The sequence below is a fragment of the Eretmochelys imbricata genome, chromosome 3 (genome assembly GCF_965152235.1).
Source record: "Eretmochelys imbricata isolate rEreImb1 chromosome 3, rEreImb1.hap1, whole genome shotgun sequence".
Taxonomy (NCBI): Eukaryota; Metazoa; Chordata; order Testudines; family Cheloniidae; genus Eretmochelys; species Eretmochelys imbricata.
Genome location: NC_135574.1, coordinates 93,821,125 through 93,837,019, shown reverse-complemented (window position 1 = coordinate 93,837,019; position 15,895 = coordinate 93,821,125). Strand labels below are relative to the sequence as shown.

Sequence of the window (15,895 nt, the reverse complement as noted above, 5' to 3'; positions counted from 1 at the left end):
TCGAGCATCAAAATCACTACTTACAATATAAAACTTCATAACACTAATCTTCAAATCTCCTATTTTGAAAGGCAAGTATGATTATTCATCCTAAGTATTTTAAAATTCTAATAGAGTTTAATTGCCACTGCTCAATCACCAACTCACATGACTGATAAGTTGTGTACATTTTATTTCTGTAAAAATTCTATTTCCATTTAAATTCTCTTTCCCAAATAAACATGAGAAGTATTTAAAATTAAATCTGATCTTTTTGCAAAACAACTTTTATACACTGCAGCAGTCTCACAACCAAGCCCCAATAACACATGCGAAGAGTAGGACTTTAAACACCAATGTCTTTCTTACTAGATCTGCAGCTTCAAACTGATCAAATTTATTGTCTGAAGCGCTATTTGTGAATACTAATGCAAGTTAACAGTTCTCTCACAAAGTAATATTTACCTCTTTAAGGCAGACAGCCTGGATTCAATGGTCTCATGTTTAATTTGCACCTTCTGAGCACTGCTTATGATTTTGGACAGGTCTTCCTGACGGATTTTATTTTCTTCGGGTCTTGAAGAGGAAACCTTTAAAAGTAAAAAACCCATGATGCAATATGAAATTCTGAATGCTAAATGTTATTTCTCTCCTACTACTACTCAAAATAAATTAGTAGTTATGAAACAGGCTGAATAATCAGCACTAGAAATCACTTTTATTTATCCTGGAATGTCATACTATATATTTTGATAATTTCTACATCACTGAGCATGTTTAAAAATTAAAAATTGTAAAACTAGTATATTTACAGTTTTCTCCCCTTTACCAAAGTTGACTTGTATTTAAAAAAAAAGTCAAAGGTTTATAAACACACAGTTCTATTCTACTCTATACAGGTTCTTACATAGCCATCATCACTGTGGCACCCAAGCACCTTCCAGTGTCATATTAAGTGACATACATAATATCTTATCCTCTCCCCAGGGGAATCACTGCATGTTTTTTTAAAAAAGTAAACTGTGCTATATATTTATATTGGTGAATGCAAGAGCAAAATAGTACAATTTGTAGTTGGAACAAAAAAAAAGCACAACTGTTTTATAAAAATTTAAGAATAAATTTGTTTTGTAATTTTCTCATCCCTTTGGTGGGCTGCTGATTTACTATAATGAATAATTAAGGAAAAATAAAAAACAGTGAAAGACATATATATACACACACACACACACGTCTCATTCACTGTTTTTTATATATAAAAAAAGAGGGGATTACTCTGAAGAAGCGCAAATCATTTCATTTTCTCTTTAAAAGTAAAATCCAAAATTCCTTTGTGACTGCAGGCCTCTATGTCAACAGTCGCCAGTTGCGACTGACTGACACGCCCACTCCATCTGTTCACAAGATTAGCTAAAAGAAGCCAATGCTCCATGTGTTTTGTATGACCTTTTACTCACCTTCCTTTTAATGTGCTCCAACAAATCATCACGGCCCTGCTTAAAGTATGGGTGCTGGAACTCCACAGGACCATCCCGTTCCAATTTGACAATGCCAGAGTCAACATGGACTACTTTACGGAAGCCATCTGAAAAACAGTTTAACCATGAAGAAAAGAAAACACTACAGAATTCAGAACTTTACTGCTGCAACGTCATCCATCCATTTTTAAGGGTTGGGTGAAAAAAAGTACGATTAGATAATTTTTAAGAAAGAAAGCTATACTAAAAAACTTACACATATTTAACTGTCTCACAAAGCTCGCCATGTTGTTGTGCTTGAAGTACTTGGGAAGAATCTCTTTTGCAAACCTTTGTTCATCCAACACCAGGAAACTCTGGCCATTCTAAAAGAAGAGCACATACTGTATTTAATTTTTAAAAAATCTGTTTTTATAAAGGGGCACAGTAGATACTTAACATCTTATGAGATGATATCGTTCCTCCCCCTCCCCCAAAACATTTTATTAGGAAAAAAGTTTCTATCTCTTGTACTTACAAAGAACTATCTGTGACTATTTGGAAATCTGTCTATACAAACGCATGAATTTTGAATGACATTATGAACTTTACTATGCAAACTGCTGTATCATGAGTAAGGCTAAGATTTTGTCATGGATATGTTTAGTAAAAGTCCAGGCAAAACAGAAAAATTAATGGAAGCTGTGACCTGTCCCTAACTTTTACTAAAAATATCCCTGACAAAACGGTGATCTGCGAATCCCCACACTACTTCAAGCGGGGCAACTGCAGGGACTAGGAGTTGCCTGTAGCAGCTGGGAGCTGTGAGGTACCCCTGCTGCCTGCAACTCCTGGTGTCCCCTGCTGCTCGGGGGTGGTGGGAAGCTGGGAGCTCTGGGGGGTTCCCACCATCTGTGGGGGCCAGGAGTTTGGGTTCCTCCAGCAGCCCAGAACTGCCCATCAGCCCCAGCGGTTTGCAGCAGCGGGGCACTCCCACCAGAGACGGCGTGGGTATCCCACAACTTCCTGCCCCAGCGGGCAGTGGGGGACTCTGCAGCTCCGGCAGTGGGGGACTCTGCAGCTCCCGACCACCGCAGGCTGAAGTCACAGAGGCCGCTGGAAGTCACGGATTCCATGTATACCATGCCCTCCGTGACTAAATCAGAGCCTTAATCATGACTGCCTGTATATGTATATGGCTCCACCACTGCTGATAGGACCTGTAGCAGCTACACACCACTCAGGGACAATGGGGAATACTTAAGATTAATGATAGCACTTTGACCACACAAGTTATACTAAAAGAAGCAGCTACACCTTTGATAAACTAGTGTAATCTTACCCCTCTGGAGGGAATGGGGGAAGAGAGAAACAGTGGAAATTTACTAAGAGCAGAACAAGAGAGGCCAAGTGACGAGGTGGGGTTTAAATAGGAAAACCACAGGAACAGAGGGAGCCAGACAGGAAAAAGTAGTTGGAAAGAGAAAGATCATACGAACTGGAGAAGTGACTCCATGAGGGAGAGACCAATCATCATGTAACAGCTTGCATGAAGCAGGGAACACCCTGCCTGCCCAAACAGCAATAGCTCCCCCCAAAAAGGGTGAGCTAGCAAGATGCAATGTGTTAAGAATGTTTGTTGTTTTCTATTTAATCTGTACTCTCTCTTGTGCTGCATATGATTAACTATAAACAGCAAAAATTACTCCTGGGGGAATTCTGCACCAAAAAAAGTTATAAATTCTGTGTATGATATTTTAAAATTCTGCATATTTTCTTTGTCAAAACAATAATATAATCACGCCAGTTTCAGTTATTTTGGTAATTTATTTCAAAATACCGATCAGCATATATGTCTGTAACAATACATACAAAAAGAAAGATTCAGGAAATGGTTTTTTTTGGCAAACAGATTTCTTACAAGGCGTATTAGTACAGAGCTTGAGTAATTCATTTAAAATACAATACAAAAATAGATTTCCTGCACCCCTCAGAAACAGTGTGAAAGGCTTGGGGGAGTTAGGGGTAATGGAAGAGCTGAGGGAGAGGGAATGAACCTGGAGGGTGGTTTGGTGTGGGTATGGAACGGAAGACATCCCAGTCTGTCCCTCCACTAGCCCTTCTGAACCCCATTCTGTGACAGCCTCACCCCAGCAGCCCCATGTGCCCTGCTCTGTCAGTCCAGTGCCTCCTCTCCTGGCCCCACTGTGAGGAACACAGCCTCTCCAGCTGGCTGCCCTCTCTTCTGATCCAACAGGAGTTCCTCGTTGGCAAAAGGTGTAACTGCCTCACCTCTCCAGCAGAATCTATATTCTGCAGAGAAAAACCAAAATCTGTAGGGGGCCTGAATTCTGAATTCTACAGAATTCCCCATGAGCAAAAAAAATGCATTAGCAGTGCGAGAACTGCATCACAATCACTGTGTGCATCCAGAGAGAGAGGAGAGAGAGAGAGAGACAGAGACAGAAACTGTTACCAGATGCTTTCACTCCTTTGGTGTGGAGGTCTGGGAGAGGTTGTGTTTAGGTACAGGATTACCACTGAACCCAGGGGGGCTAGGCAGCTAGACAGTGGGTTCCAGATCTCAGAAGGAATTGTTGGAGTGCACGTTTGCCAATGGACCCCAAGATTGGGTAGGTGGATAGACATCATTCAGGGTCTAGAAGTTAAAACACCTGGTGATCCACAGACAGAGGCTTGGATTTTCTTTATAGCAGGCCAATGGGGGGCCAGCAAGGTATGCCCAGCTGGATCTGTGACACCTGTTGAATATGAACAGAATCTAAACGGATATCTTCCTGAGTGCACAGACAGTTATCTCCATTGTTTCTGCTGTTGCTCATAGCTTCCTCAAGCACCAGCAGAACAAATTACCATGACTTATCAGTTACACTGAACACTACTGGAGTAATGAAACTGTACAGAATCCTGTCAGTTTCATTTGCTGCTTGGGAAAGCTCTGGGAAGGAGTGAAGTCTTAGTGACCCTCTTTCTCATAGCAGCCAAGAGGTTCTTGATAGAAAGAAAAGAGACTGAGATCTCTTTTTCCTCTCTAGTAGCTAGAAAAGGATAGGAACTTCAAGGTTATCCAATACCAGTTAGCCAGAGACTAATGTAAAAGATGAAGCTGTTGAGTCCAGGAACAGCAGTTTGCTAGAAATCTCTACACTCACTATGTCCATGCAGCTGGGTGTGAGGGAGGCTAGTCTTCTCACCAGTACACTGATCCTGAACTTTGATAAGGACTTTACTGTCACGGTCAGGCCTTGTCTATAGTAGAGCTATTCAGCTGTTTGTGCTTCAAATAATTGTGAAGCACAAAGATGACTGAATGCATCCCAACTGATTACCTTAGTTGGTTTATATTTTGCCCTTACATACATCAGGCTTGCCCTCAATTTAAGATGTGGGTTGTTATCTTTGACAGATGTCACTGATGACAGCTCCAGATGACAAGCCTCCACTTCTTTGCCTTTCAACACAAAAACACCTCTGCAGCCACAGTTCGTCCTAGCTTAATAGGGAGAACTGAGAGACCATTAGGAATATCATTTGAAGGTCCATAAATGACAGCTTTGCTCTGAGGAACCATATATGTGGTTCCTCAGAATGGGATTTGCAACTGGCAAATCACAAGAGGTTCCCATCTAAGAAGTTGCAGAGCTCGAATTTGGGGGCATGGCTGAGGGGCAGGGGACACTTTGCAAAGGTATGGCAGAAGGCAAAGCACAGTGTCAGTCAGCAATCCGCAGTGGAATCACTGGCAGCTGACCTGAGGACCATGGGGGGGGTGTAGGGGAGGAGGGGGAAGAGAGCAGAGAAAGGACTCTTCACTGATGTAACTAAGGAGGTTCACTACCTGACAGAGCTGTTAAAGATTACACCGACTGTACCAACAGGAACTGTGTCTATGGTGGCACTCAATCTGAGAGTCAGCTGATTGATGCACAATTGAGATCTGCCCCTACAAATTCTGGGGTTACTTTCACCAATAGTTGCTCCCCTGACAATCATTTAAAGTCCTTTTTATGCGGATGAAAAGCACACTTGAAATGATGGGAACAATGAGTGCTCAGATAGGTAAATTTCTCCTGTGTAGAAAAGGCCTTCTTTAGTATCCAGCTAATAGATTTCTGGAAAATTTCCCAAATCCCTTTAAATCAAGTGTAGCTCAAAAGAAAAGTGATGTAAAAAGCAAAGCCTGAAACACTGTATGCCAGATTTTAAAATCTTGATAGTTTCATTCTCTACAGATCAATATCCCTACATTATTTCAATGAAAATAGTCAGAACCAGAGGTTAACACAACCACGACAATGTTGTTCTTCCATTGTTACAATAAGGGGAAATGGTATCTGTTGAAATTCACAACTATTAGTGCTGTAAAACGTGACATTAAATCAAAGGTCTGATTACCTATATGCCAATGTCTTTTTGATCAAATTCCAAATATGATCATTAATTTCTGCCTCGACAAACTTCCCTAGACAATTACAAACAAACAAGTTATTCTTCACTTCCAGTAAAAAAAAAATAACTAATGCAGTGTTATCTTAGACCAGCTTTTGTGTATCCATTTAAGAGACGGCGTATGTAATGTTTTAGGGATGAGTTGTACGGCATTTGGAATCCTCGTAGATAAAACATCCATTATGACTGTAAAGTGTCACAACAACATTTCTGCTAAGAATACAGGTCCTTAAGCTACTTAAAACTAGATCACACTGAATGGTCAGTTAAAGCATTTAGAGTTCCCATTCCCAGACAAGGGAAACTAATATTAAACAAAAAGTAAAATTGGCAAAAACGTAAGTTCATACCAGGTGAGATCTCCAACTCCTGTTTCTCCTACAGTGATTCAATATAATACCACAGTTGTTTATATACTAAAAAACAACATTGTTTAAAGAAGTTTCTGATACAGGAGAAGTGCCTACAGCGTTCTATCATGAATAGGACTTATATCTAAGTGGGAGATGACATCATAATACTTCAGAGAGGGCCCGTATAACTAGGACTAGCTGGATCAGCTTCCCTTTCAGGAAGCACTGGAAAGTTTGAGACCTAGTCTACACTACAGGGTTAGGTCCACACAAGGCAGCTTACATGAACCTAGTTGTGCATGTGTCTGTACTCAAATTGCTCTCCCACCACTCTAAATTCCCCATTACGCTGATATAGTAACACCACCTCTCTGATCGGCATACAGACATGATTGATATACTTAGGTTAGTGGGAATGCAGACTGTGTTACTTATTTCAACCCTAACTGCCCCCCCAACAACTGTCCCACAACTGACCTCTCTGGTCACCATTTTTAACTCCTCTGGCCAGGGATTACAGAGACCAGAAGTTACCTTTCTAAAGCCCTGCAAATTTTTTAAATTCCTTTTCCTGATTGCCCAGTTTGGCCAGCACACCTAGTAGCTCTCCATGGTTAAATGCAACTGCCTAGCTGACCACACCGGCTGCATGCTCCAGATGCACTCCTGCCTGGAGCAGATAGGAGATATTGGCTCTCCCAGGCCTGTAAGGAGAAAAGGCTATGCAGGCACAGCTCCGATCCAGCCTTAGAAACGTCAACATGTACAAGCAGATTGCTAAGGGGATGCAGAAGGGCTACAAAAAGAACAAGCAGCAGTACCACAGCTCCTTGCTTTTCATGTGGCAGGCACAGCAGACACCCAGGGAGGGCAACAAATGATCCAGTGCCAAGCCACAAACCTGCAGCTTTTACGAAGAGTGGCATGCCATAATCAGCGCAGACACCCCCCCCCCCACTCCCCGATACCAACCCCAGCAGCACTGAGTATACCTCTGAGAAGCCCAAGTCACAAGCCCTGGCTATGAACAGCAAGGAGGTGGTGGTGGTGTATGGAGGACAGGTGACTGAGGGGCCCAGCTGTGCAGCAAGCCAGAACCTGTTTTTGACGCCACCACAGTTCAGCCAGTCAAGCCCAATGCAAGGGAAGGAACCTCACCTAAATGTGTAACCTCACCATTTTCAATTTCAGGAATGGCACGCCTAAAGTACCAGGACAGAATCTTATGACTTTCCATTAATTTATTCATGCTACGAGAGCTAGAGCTACAACCAAGAGAGCTAGAACTGCTATCTACTTTTCATTCCCCTCTAGGCAGGGAGGGGGAATGGTGAGCAGTTTATGTAGTGTAAAAATATAATTAGGAAGGCCAAAAAAAAGAATTTGAAGAATAGCTAACCAAAGACTCAAAAAGTAATAAAAAAAATTGCTAAGTTCATCAGAAACACGAAGCCTGCTAAACAACCAGTGGGGTCACTGGATGAGCAAGCTGCTAAAGGATCATGCAAGGATGGTAAGGCCATTGAGGGAAAAACTAAACGAATTCTTTGCATCAGTCTTCATGGCTGAGGATGTGAGGGAGATTCCCAAACCTGAGCCATTCTTTTTAGGTGACAAATATGAGGAATTGTCTCAGATTGAGGTGTCATTAGAGGAGGTTTTTGGAACAGATGGTATTCATTCAAGAGTTCTGTTGGAATTCAAAAGTGAAATTGCTGAACTACTAACTGTGGTTTGTAACCGATCATTTAAATCGGCTTCTGTATCAGATGACTGGAGGACAGCTAACGTGAGGCCAATTTTTAAAAAGGGCTCCAGAGATGATTCCAGCAATTACAGGCCAGTAAGCCTGACTTCAGTACTGGGCAAACTGGTTGAAACCATAGCAAAGAACAGAATTGTCAGACACATAGATGAACATGATTTGTTGGGGAATAGTCAGCATGGTTTTTGTAAAGGGAAATCATGCCTCACCAATCTACTAGAATTCTTTGAAGGGGTCAGCAAGCATGTGGACAAGCATGTGGAAATATAGTGTACCTAGATTTTCAGAAAGCCTTTGACAAGGTCCCTCACCAAAGGCTCTTAAGCAAAGTAAGCTGTCACAGGATAAGGAAGGCAGGTCCTCTCATGGATCAGTAACTGGTTAAAAAGATAGGAAACAAAGGGTAGGAATAAATGGTCAGTTTTCAGAATAGAGAGGGGTAAATAGTGGTGTCCCCCAGGGGTCTGTACTACTCAACATTTTCATAAATGGTCTGGAAAAAGGGGTAAACAGTGAGTTAGCAAAATTTGCAGATGATACAAAACTACCCAACAGAGTTAAGTCCAAAACAGACTGTGAAGAGTTACAAAGGAATCTCACAACACTGGGTGACTGGGCAACAAAATGGCAGATAAAATTCAATGTTGATAAATGCAAAGTAATGTACATTGGAAAACATAATCCCAACTTTACATATAAAAAGATGGGGTCTAAATTAGCTGTTACCAGTCAAGAAAGATCTTGGAGTAATTGAGGCTAGTTCTCTAAAAACATCTACTTAAAGCGAAGCGGCAGTCAAAAAACTCACAATATTGGGAATCACTTAGAAAAGGATACAGATAAGAGAAAATATATTGCCTATATATAAATCTATGGTACCCCACATCTTGAATACTGCCTGCAGATGGGGTCGCTCCATCTCCAAAAACAAATATTTGGAATTGGAAAAGGTTCAGAAAAGGACCAAAAAAAAAAAAAAAAAAAGATTAGGAGTATAGAACGGCTTCCATAGGCGAAGACACTAATAAGATTGGGACTTTTCAGCTTAGAAACAAGACGACGGTGGGTGGGTGGGAGAGGAGAATATGATAGAGGTCTATAAAATCATGACTGGGGTGGAGAAAGTAAATAAGGAAGTGCTATTTACTCCTTCTCATAACACAAGAACTAGGAGTCACCAAATGAATTTAATAGGCAGCAGGTTTAAAACAAAATGAAATATTTATTCACACAATGCACAGTCAACCTGTGGAACTCTTTGCCAGGGCATGTTGTGAAGGCCAAGACACTAATAGGGTTCAAAAAAGAATTAGATAAATTAATGGAGGCTATTCATCAATGGCTATTAGCCAAGATGGGAAGGGATGGTGTTCCTAGCTTCTGTTTGCCAAAAGCTGGGAATGGGCAATGGGGTTAATCACTTGATGATTACCTGTTCTGTTCATTCCCTCTGAAGCACTTGGCATTAGCCACTGTTTGAAGACAGGATACCAGGCTAGATGGACCTATGGTGTGACCCACTATGGCCATTCTTATGTACACAACCACATCCCTGGAATCCTGAGATATCTCAAAGCTTTCATGGAGGCATTCTGCAATCTTCTGTTGAAAGTTTCTAGGGAGGGTTGCCTTATTTTTTTTCTTTTTGGTACGACACTTTCCCATGCCACTCAGCAATAGCTTCAGCAGACACCATTGCAGTACACAGGCTAGCAGCATATGGGCCTGAGCAGTTTCAGGAAGCCGGCAGCCTTTGTGACCCAAGGGAGTAACATATCAGCTAAAATCACCACTGCCTGTGGAAAACAGTGACAGCATTTAGTGTCATTGCCCTATACGACTAGAATCATGCAACCGAGCAAATCCCTCATTTCCTTTTCCCCCAGTGGGCCATACTCACCAGAGCTGGGGCAGTGACTACTATTTTAAACCATTCTCACTTCTGCTTGGGATTGCTTGCGGACAGCAAATGGAATAACTTAAGATTCTGAAATCTTGCTTATTATAGTGAATGCATGAACAATGGTACCTCTGTGTGTTTTATCTTCAGAGGCTGCCACTGTGGCCTTCGGGGTTTGCCCCTCCACGCCCACAGAACACCTCAGCCAAACAAGGAGGAGGGAAGGAAAAAAAAAAAAAACACACAAAACACTACTTGGGATAACATGTTCCAGGAGATCCTTCAAGCTAGTGCTGCATGGGACCACGAGCACAGGGTCCTATGCACTGTAGACAGCCTGGAGAAGGAAAGAGTGGAGAGGAGAAAGGCCCAAGAGTCCAAGCAGGAAAAGGAGAGGGAGATGCACCAGGACATAATGGGGCTTCTTAGGCAATAAGCACACATGCTGCCGACTCTGGTGGACCTACAGATTCAACAATCCTGAGCTTGCCTTTTTCTGCAGCCCACTGAGAACTCAATATCAGAACCTCCCTACACTGCCCTCTCCACCCTGCATCATTCCATGTGCCTGCAGTATCCCTACTACTCCACTCTGGGGGACATTACAGACAACCTCAGTTTGACCTACACAGACTTGTGAAAGCCATGGTTGATGTTCGTGTAGCTGAAACGGACATGAAAATTCTTTCCCCATCATAACTTAATAAATTAAAAGAACAGAAATTAACATACTGTATTTATTTTAAAGTTGCACAGGGTTTTTTTGCACTGATCGTTACAGAATAATATTTATTGTTTGGAAATAATTCATCTTTGTTAGTTCAAAACATATGCACAATGTCACACAACTCAAAGAATCATTCTCAAACAAACTTAACAGGTGCATTGTCAATGTTATATTCCTTTACAGTAACCACCACAGCACTCCCTACTCTTTTGTGACCGGATACGCCAGGTAGAGCATACAACACCCCACACTACTCTTGCTCACTCTTAAAATGGTCTTTCAAAGCCTCCCTGAGCCACACAGCTCCACACTGAGTTCTTCTAATAGCCCTTGTATCTGACTGTTCAAATTCAGCAGATAGTAGCTCCACCTTGGCAGAAACTCCCCGCTCCGCCCCTTGCTTCACATGCATTACGCAGAAGATAGCAGGCAGCAATAACCATTTGGATATTTTTCTCATTGAGGTCCAATCTTTAAGGAAACAATACCAGTGAACTTTCAAATGATCAAATGCACATTCAACTGTCATTCTATACCCACTGAGCTGATAGTTGAATCATTCCCTGATGCTGTCAACTTCATGAGCCAGGGGGGTATAGGGAAGCTGGGTCCCCAGGATCACTATTGATATTTCAACATTCCCAATGGTAATCCGCCGGTCAGGAAACGAAGCCTATGCTTGTAGCTTTTTGTAACAGTCCTGTGTTCTTAAAGATGTAAGCATCAGGCACCTTCCCTGAGCAGCCCACACTGTTGGTGAAGAGGTCCCCTGTGATCCATCAATGGTTGCATAACCATAGAAAAGTAGCCCTTTCTGTTGAAGTACTCTGTGGCAAGGTGGTCTGGTGACAAAATAGGGATATGCATGCCATCTATCACTCCACTGCAGTTCAGGAACCCCACTGCTACAAATCCATCCACTATATCCTTCACATTGGCAGTTACAGTCCTGCTTAGCAGGAGGTGATTAAATGCCCTGCAGACTTGCATCACAACAGCCCCCACAGTGGATTTCCTGACACCAAACTGATTTCTAATTGACTGGTAACAATCTGGCATTGCACGTGTCTATAGTGTGATATCAGCTCCCATTTTGGTGTCCCACTGCTGAAGCATTGGGGCAAGCTTGGCATACAGCTCCAGGAATGTGGCCCTAAGAAACCGGAAGTTCTGCAGCCACGGATAGTCATCCTAAACCTGCTTTACCACATGATCCCACCAGTCAGTGAGTGTTTCTCAGGGCCCGAAACGGTGCTCCACCACCTGAAGGTGCTAAGTAAATGCCACCAACAATCTTGAACTGGTTCTCGCTATGTCGCACAGCAATCTGTCCTCCAAGGGAATCATCATGTTCCTCACTGATCTGGTTTTTCTTGTGGCTCTGCAAAAGACTCCAGGATTGCATGCCCTGTGCTTGCAACGCTCATGACAACAGTGCAGAGCTGTGCAGGCTCCATGATTCTGTCAGAGATAGTGGATGGGGGGTGGGAAGAGGGCCACATGGATTTGTGGGATTTTGAAAAAAGGCACAAAAAATTATGGCACACAACATTATGCAATGGAGACAGTTGAAAACTAGGAAGTTAGCCCCATGCTCCCAGTCACCCCTGCACAACTCGTTTTGGCCCCATCATGCATTGCCAAAGCTTTCCAAAAGATGCGCGCTGGATGATGGCTAATTGCACAATGGGATACCTACCCCTGGTGCACCGCACTCTGCGTTGATACAAGCACTCTGGTGAATGCATGCACTGTCAACACAAGGAGCAAAGTACACATGCACACAAGCCACATACTAACTGCAGTGGTTGTATGCCGATATAACTTAAGACTTAAGTTTATAGTGTAGACATGACCTACATTAAAATATTTTCTTAGCAGTTGGTTTAACACCTGTTAACAGAAATATTACAGAACAGAAACATTTTAATTTTAAATACAGCGAGCTTGCCCCAGTTGCATCACAAACTAGTAAAGATGACCATGGACAAGTCAACGAGGCTCTAATCTTCACAGTGCTTCAACTCACTTAAATGAGACAACAAAACAAACCCATGTTAGAAAATTTGTTAGTCTCTGAGGTGCCAAAGGTTCTCCTTTTCTTTTATCTTAACCTCTGTGACTGTTACCCCCTCTTTAAAATGGACATATTTACCTATCTTTGTAAAGTGCTTTGAATGCTATAGATTGAAAATGCTATGTAAATGCAAAACATTATTTTACTTTATGATCCACAGTAGAAAGAAATTTAGTGAAGCACAATACAAATGTCACCCCATTCCTCTAGCAGAGGAGAAATGCTTGTCATAGTTACGTTAGAGCATAAGAAAATAAGAATGGCTATACTGGGTCAGACCAATGATTGTTCTAGCCCGGTAGTATCCTGTCTTCCGATAGTGGCCAGTGCCCGCGCCTTCATGGACACCAGCCATTGATGGACCTATCCTCCGTGAACTTAATACTTTTTTGAACCCAGTTATACTTTTGGCCTTCACAGCATCCCCTGGCAATGAGTTCCACCAGCTGACTGTGTATTGTGTAAAGCAGCACTTCCTTGTATTAGTTTTAAGCTTGCTGCCTATTAATTTTAATAGGTGACCCTTGGTTCTTGTATTATGTGAAGAGGTAATTAACACTTCCCCATTCATTTTCTCGATGCCACTCATGATTTTATAGACCTCCATCATATCCTCCCTACACATTTTTGTTGCCTTTCTCTGTACCTTTTCCAATTCTAATATGCTTTTTTGAGGTTAAGCAACCAGTACTCACAATATTCAAGGTGTGGAAGTAACACGGATTTATATAGCGGTATTATGATATTTTCTGTCCTATTCCTCTCCTAGCGGTTCCTAGCATTGTTAGCTTTTTCGACTGCTGCAGCACATTGAGATGTCTTTAGAGAACTATCCATGATGACTTCAAGATCTCCTTCTTGAGCTGTTGCTAACCTGCAGCGAGTACTTTTAAACAGCATTTCTTGCTTTCCCTGTCATCACTAGTTTGTTCATGCTATAAGTTTACCTGTCCCAAGTTGTTCCTACTGAAAACAAACCATCTCCTAAAAAAATCCATATGATAATGTTCGAAGAGCTGGTCCAATGAGTCACAGTGGTAGGGCTGGCAAAATGCAAAAGAACTTGAGAATAAAAGAACTTACTAGTGTAGTGTAAGTACTCCTTTAACTCAGGGGTTCTCAGACTTAACTGCACTGTGACCCCCATCTGACAACAAAAATTACTACGTGACCCTGGGGGAGGGGCGTTGAGAACCAAAGCCTGAGCCCCACCACCCCAGGTGAGGGAACCAAAGCCAAAGCCTGAGCCCGGCCACCCCGGGGTTAAGCCAGGGCAGTGGGGCTCGGGCTTTGGCTTCAGCAAGTCTAACACCAGCCTTGGTGACCCCATTAAAATGGGGTCCCAACCCATAGTTTGAGAACTGCTGCTTTAACTAAAGGGGAGTGCCATCGTCCTGTGATTTTTTTTTTTAAATTACACATCCTTTTAGTTCCCCCCGTCATTGCCAACAAGCATCAACACCCATGTGCACTTATCCGAAACTATTTCTATTGCTCACACACCAAAGACCATTTTTGAATTTACTAGAGATGACACTATTATGTTTTACATGTGGAAGAGATAGGACAACTAATTTCTACACCCTCATCAAATTAAGGAGAAAAACACTTTATAAGGTTGGTGCATATTTTCCAATAGAGTAGATATCCAATAAGTTTGTTTAAGCAGCCTCTCCTCCTACCCTCAAAACTGGAAGGAAAAATGTGAATATGCATCATATATAATAAAATTAAAACTACTACAGAGTAGGGATACTCAGAGAGAAAAAGGCAGAAACATGGAAACCCTCTCATTAAAACATTTTAAGAAACCAAATCACCTTCAGACTCCAGCTGTGCCTCACCACCACCTATCCACCCCAGAACCAGGCCACACAATCTCCTTTACAAGCTCAGAGCTTCCCACCCCCATCCCCTTGCCGCCCCATCGTTTTGTAGGCTACCCCGAAACCTGGAACCTGCTGATCTGGGGTACGGAGCCTGTTCCGCGACAGCCACCCCCCAACACTTTATCCTGTGGGGTCGGGGCAGGAGACTGAACCCGCTGCGGAGCGAGACTCTCCAACGCACGCGCGGCGTAAATCTGCTCCCTGAACCAGGCCAGGCCGGTGCCCAGAACCGAGAAATCCCCGCCCGTGCCCCGCCGAGCGGCGGCAGCTCGGGACCGGGGAGGGGGGAGCGGACACGCACGAGGAGTTTCTGGGTCCAGACGGGGAAGGAACGGACCTGGCTTGAGGGAGGTTCCGGGTTTGCTCCCCCCGCGCGACAGCGGGCAGGGCGCTGCGGGCCCCCCTGTGCTCGGGGCGGGGGCTCAGTCCAGCTACCCCGGGGGGGGGGGAGGGAAGGCGGCAGCGGCGGCTCTGCCACCCCCAGTGCAGGACACACTAGCCCTGGGGGAGGAAAGGGGGCGTCGGGCCCCTCTTGCCTGAGGCTGTGGGGAGGGAGGCGCGGCCACGCCGAGCGGGGCCCGTCTCCCCAGCTCAGTCCGCCCTCATCTTCCCGTGTGTGCGTGGGGGGGGGGGGGGTGTGTGAGACGCGTCTCTTGCCCGGTGGGGGAGGGCGGCTCCCAGTCTCCGGGGCCCCTACCTGGCTCCAGGTGATGAGCTGGTTGCTGGGCGCCTCCCCCAGCAGCGCCCACAGTTTGCTCAGGAAGGCCGGGACACCCGCGCTCGCGGCCGCCGCCGGCTGCTGCTGCTTCATTGTCGTTGTGGTAGGACCAGGATGGAGCGAGGCTGGAGTGGCCGGGCCGCGTGCGCGCATGCGCACCTACCTCCTACAGAACGCGGGCTTCACGCGCCTGCGCGCGCGTGTGGTACTCCCCTACTCCGCCACACGCCCTTTACATAACGGGCCCACGTGCAGCATCCTCACGTGCAACAACAGCGTCAGTCCAGCGTTCCTATTGGAGGGAACGCGGAACGGCGCAGGGAATCTCTGCGACGCTCAGCGGGAGGGCGGAACCTCACTCTGAGATTCTATGTAAATAAGGAGTCGCCCCAGCCAATCGGGAAGTGACTCTCTGCCCGAGGCGGGGGAACGTGAGTGTTATGCACGTGAGAGACAAGGCGGGGGTGTAGCCTAGAGCTCAGGAAAACAGGAGTGGGCGGCATGGCGGGACGAAGGCGCGGGGGTGAGGAGTAGGGCTGGGGCAGTTTGGGAAGGAACCT

The 15,895-nt window shown here is 44.3% G+C and overlaps 1 protein-coding gene across 2 annotated transcripts in view; it reads right to left on the bottom strand.

The window, feature by feature from the left end:
• The window catches only part of HSF2 (heat shock transcription factor 2), a 39,226-nt gene extending 23,738 nt beyond the window's left edge, over positions 1-15,488 (bottom strand). For both annotated transcript variants that reach the window (XM_077813007.1, XM_077813008.1), the window contains exons 1-4: positions 15,315-15,488; positions 1,714-1,822; positions 1,437-1,564; positions 445-569 (exon numbers count right to left, since the gene is read on the bottom strand). In XM_077813007.1, the coding sequence (XP_077669133.1) occupies positions 445-569; positions 1,437-1,564; positions 1,714-1,822; positions 15,315-15,488 (536 nt within the window). The remainder of the gene's footprint in view (positions 1-444; positions 570-1,436; positions 1,565-1,713; positions 1,823-15,314) is intronic.
• Positions 15,489-15,895: the final 407 nt, after the last annotated feature.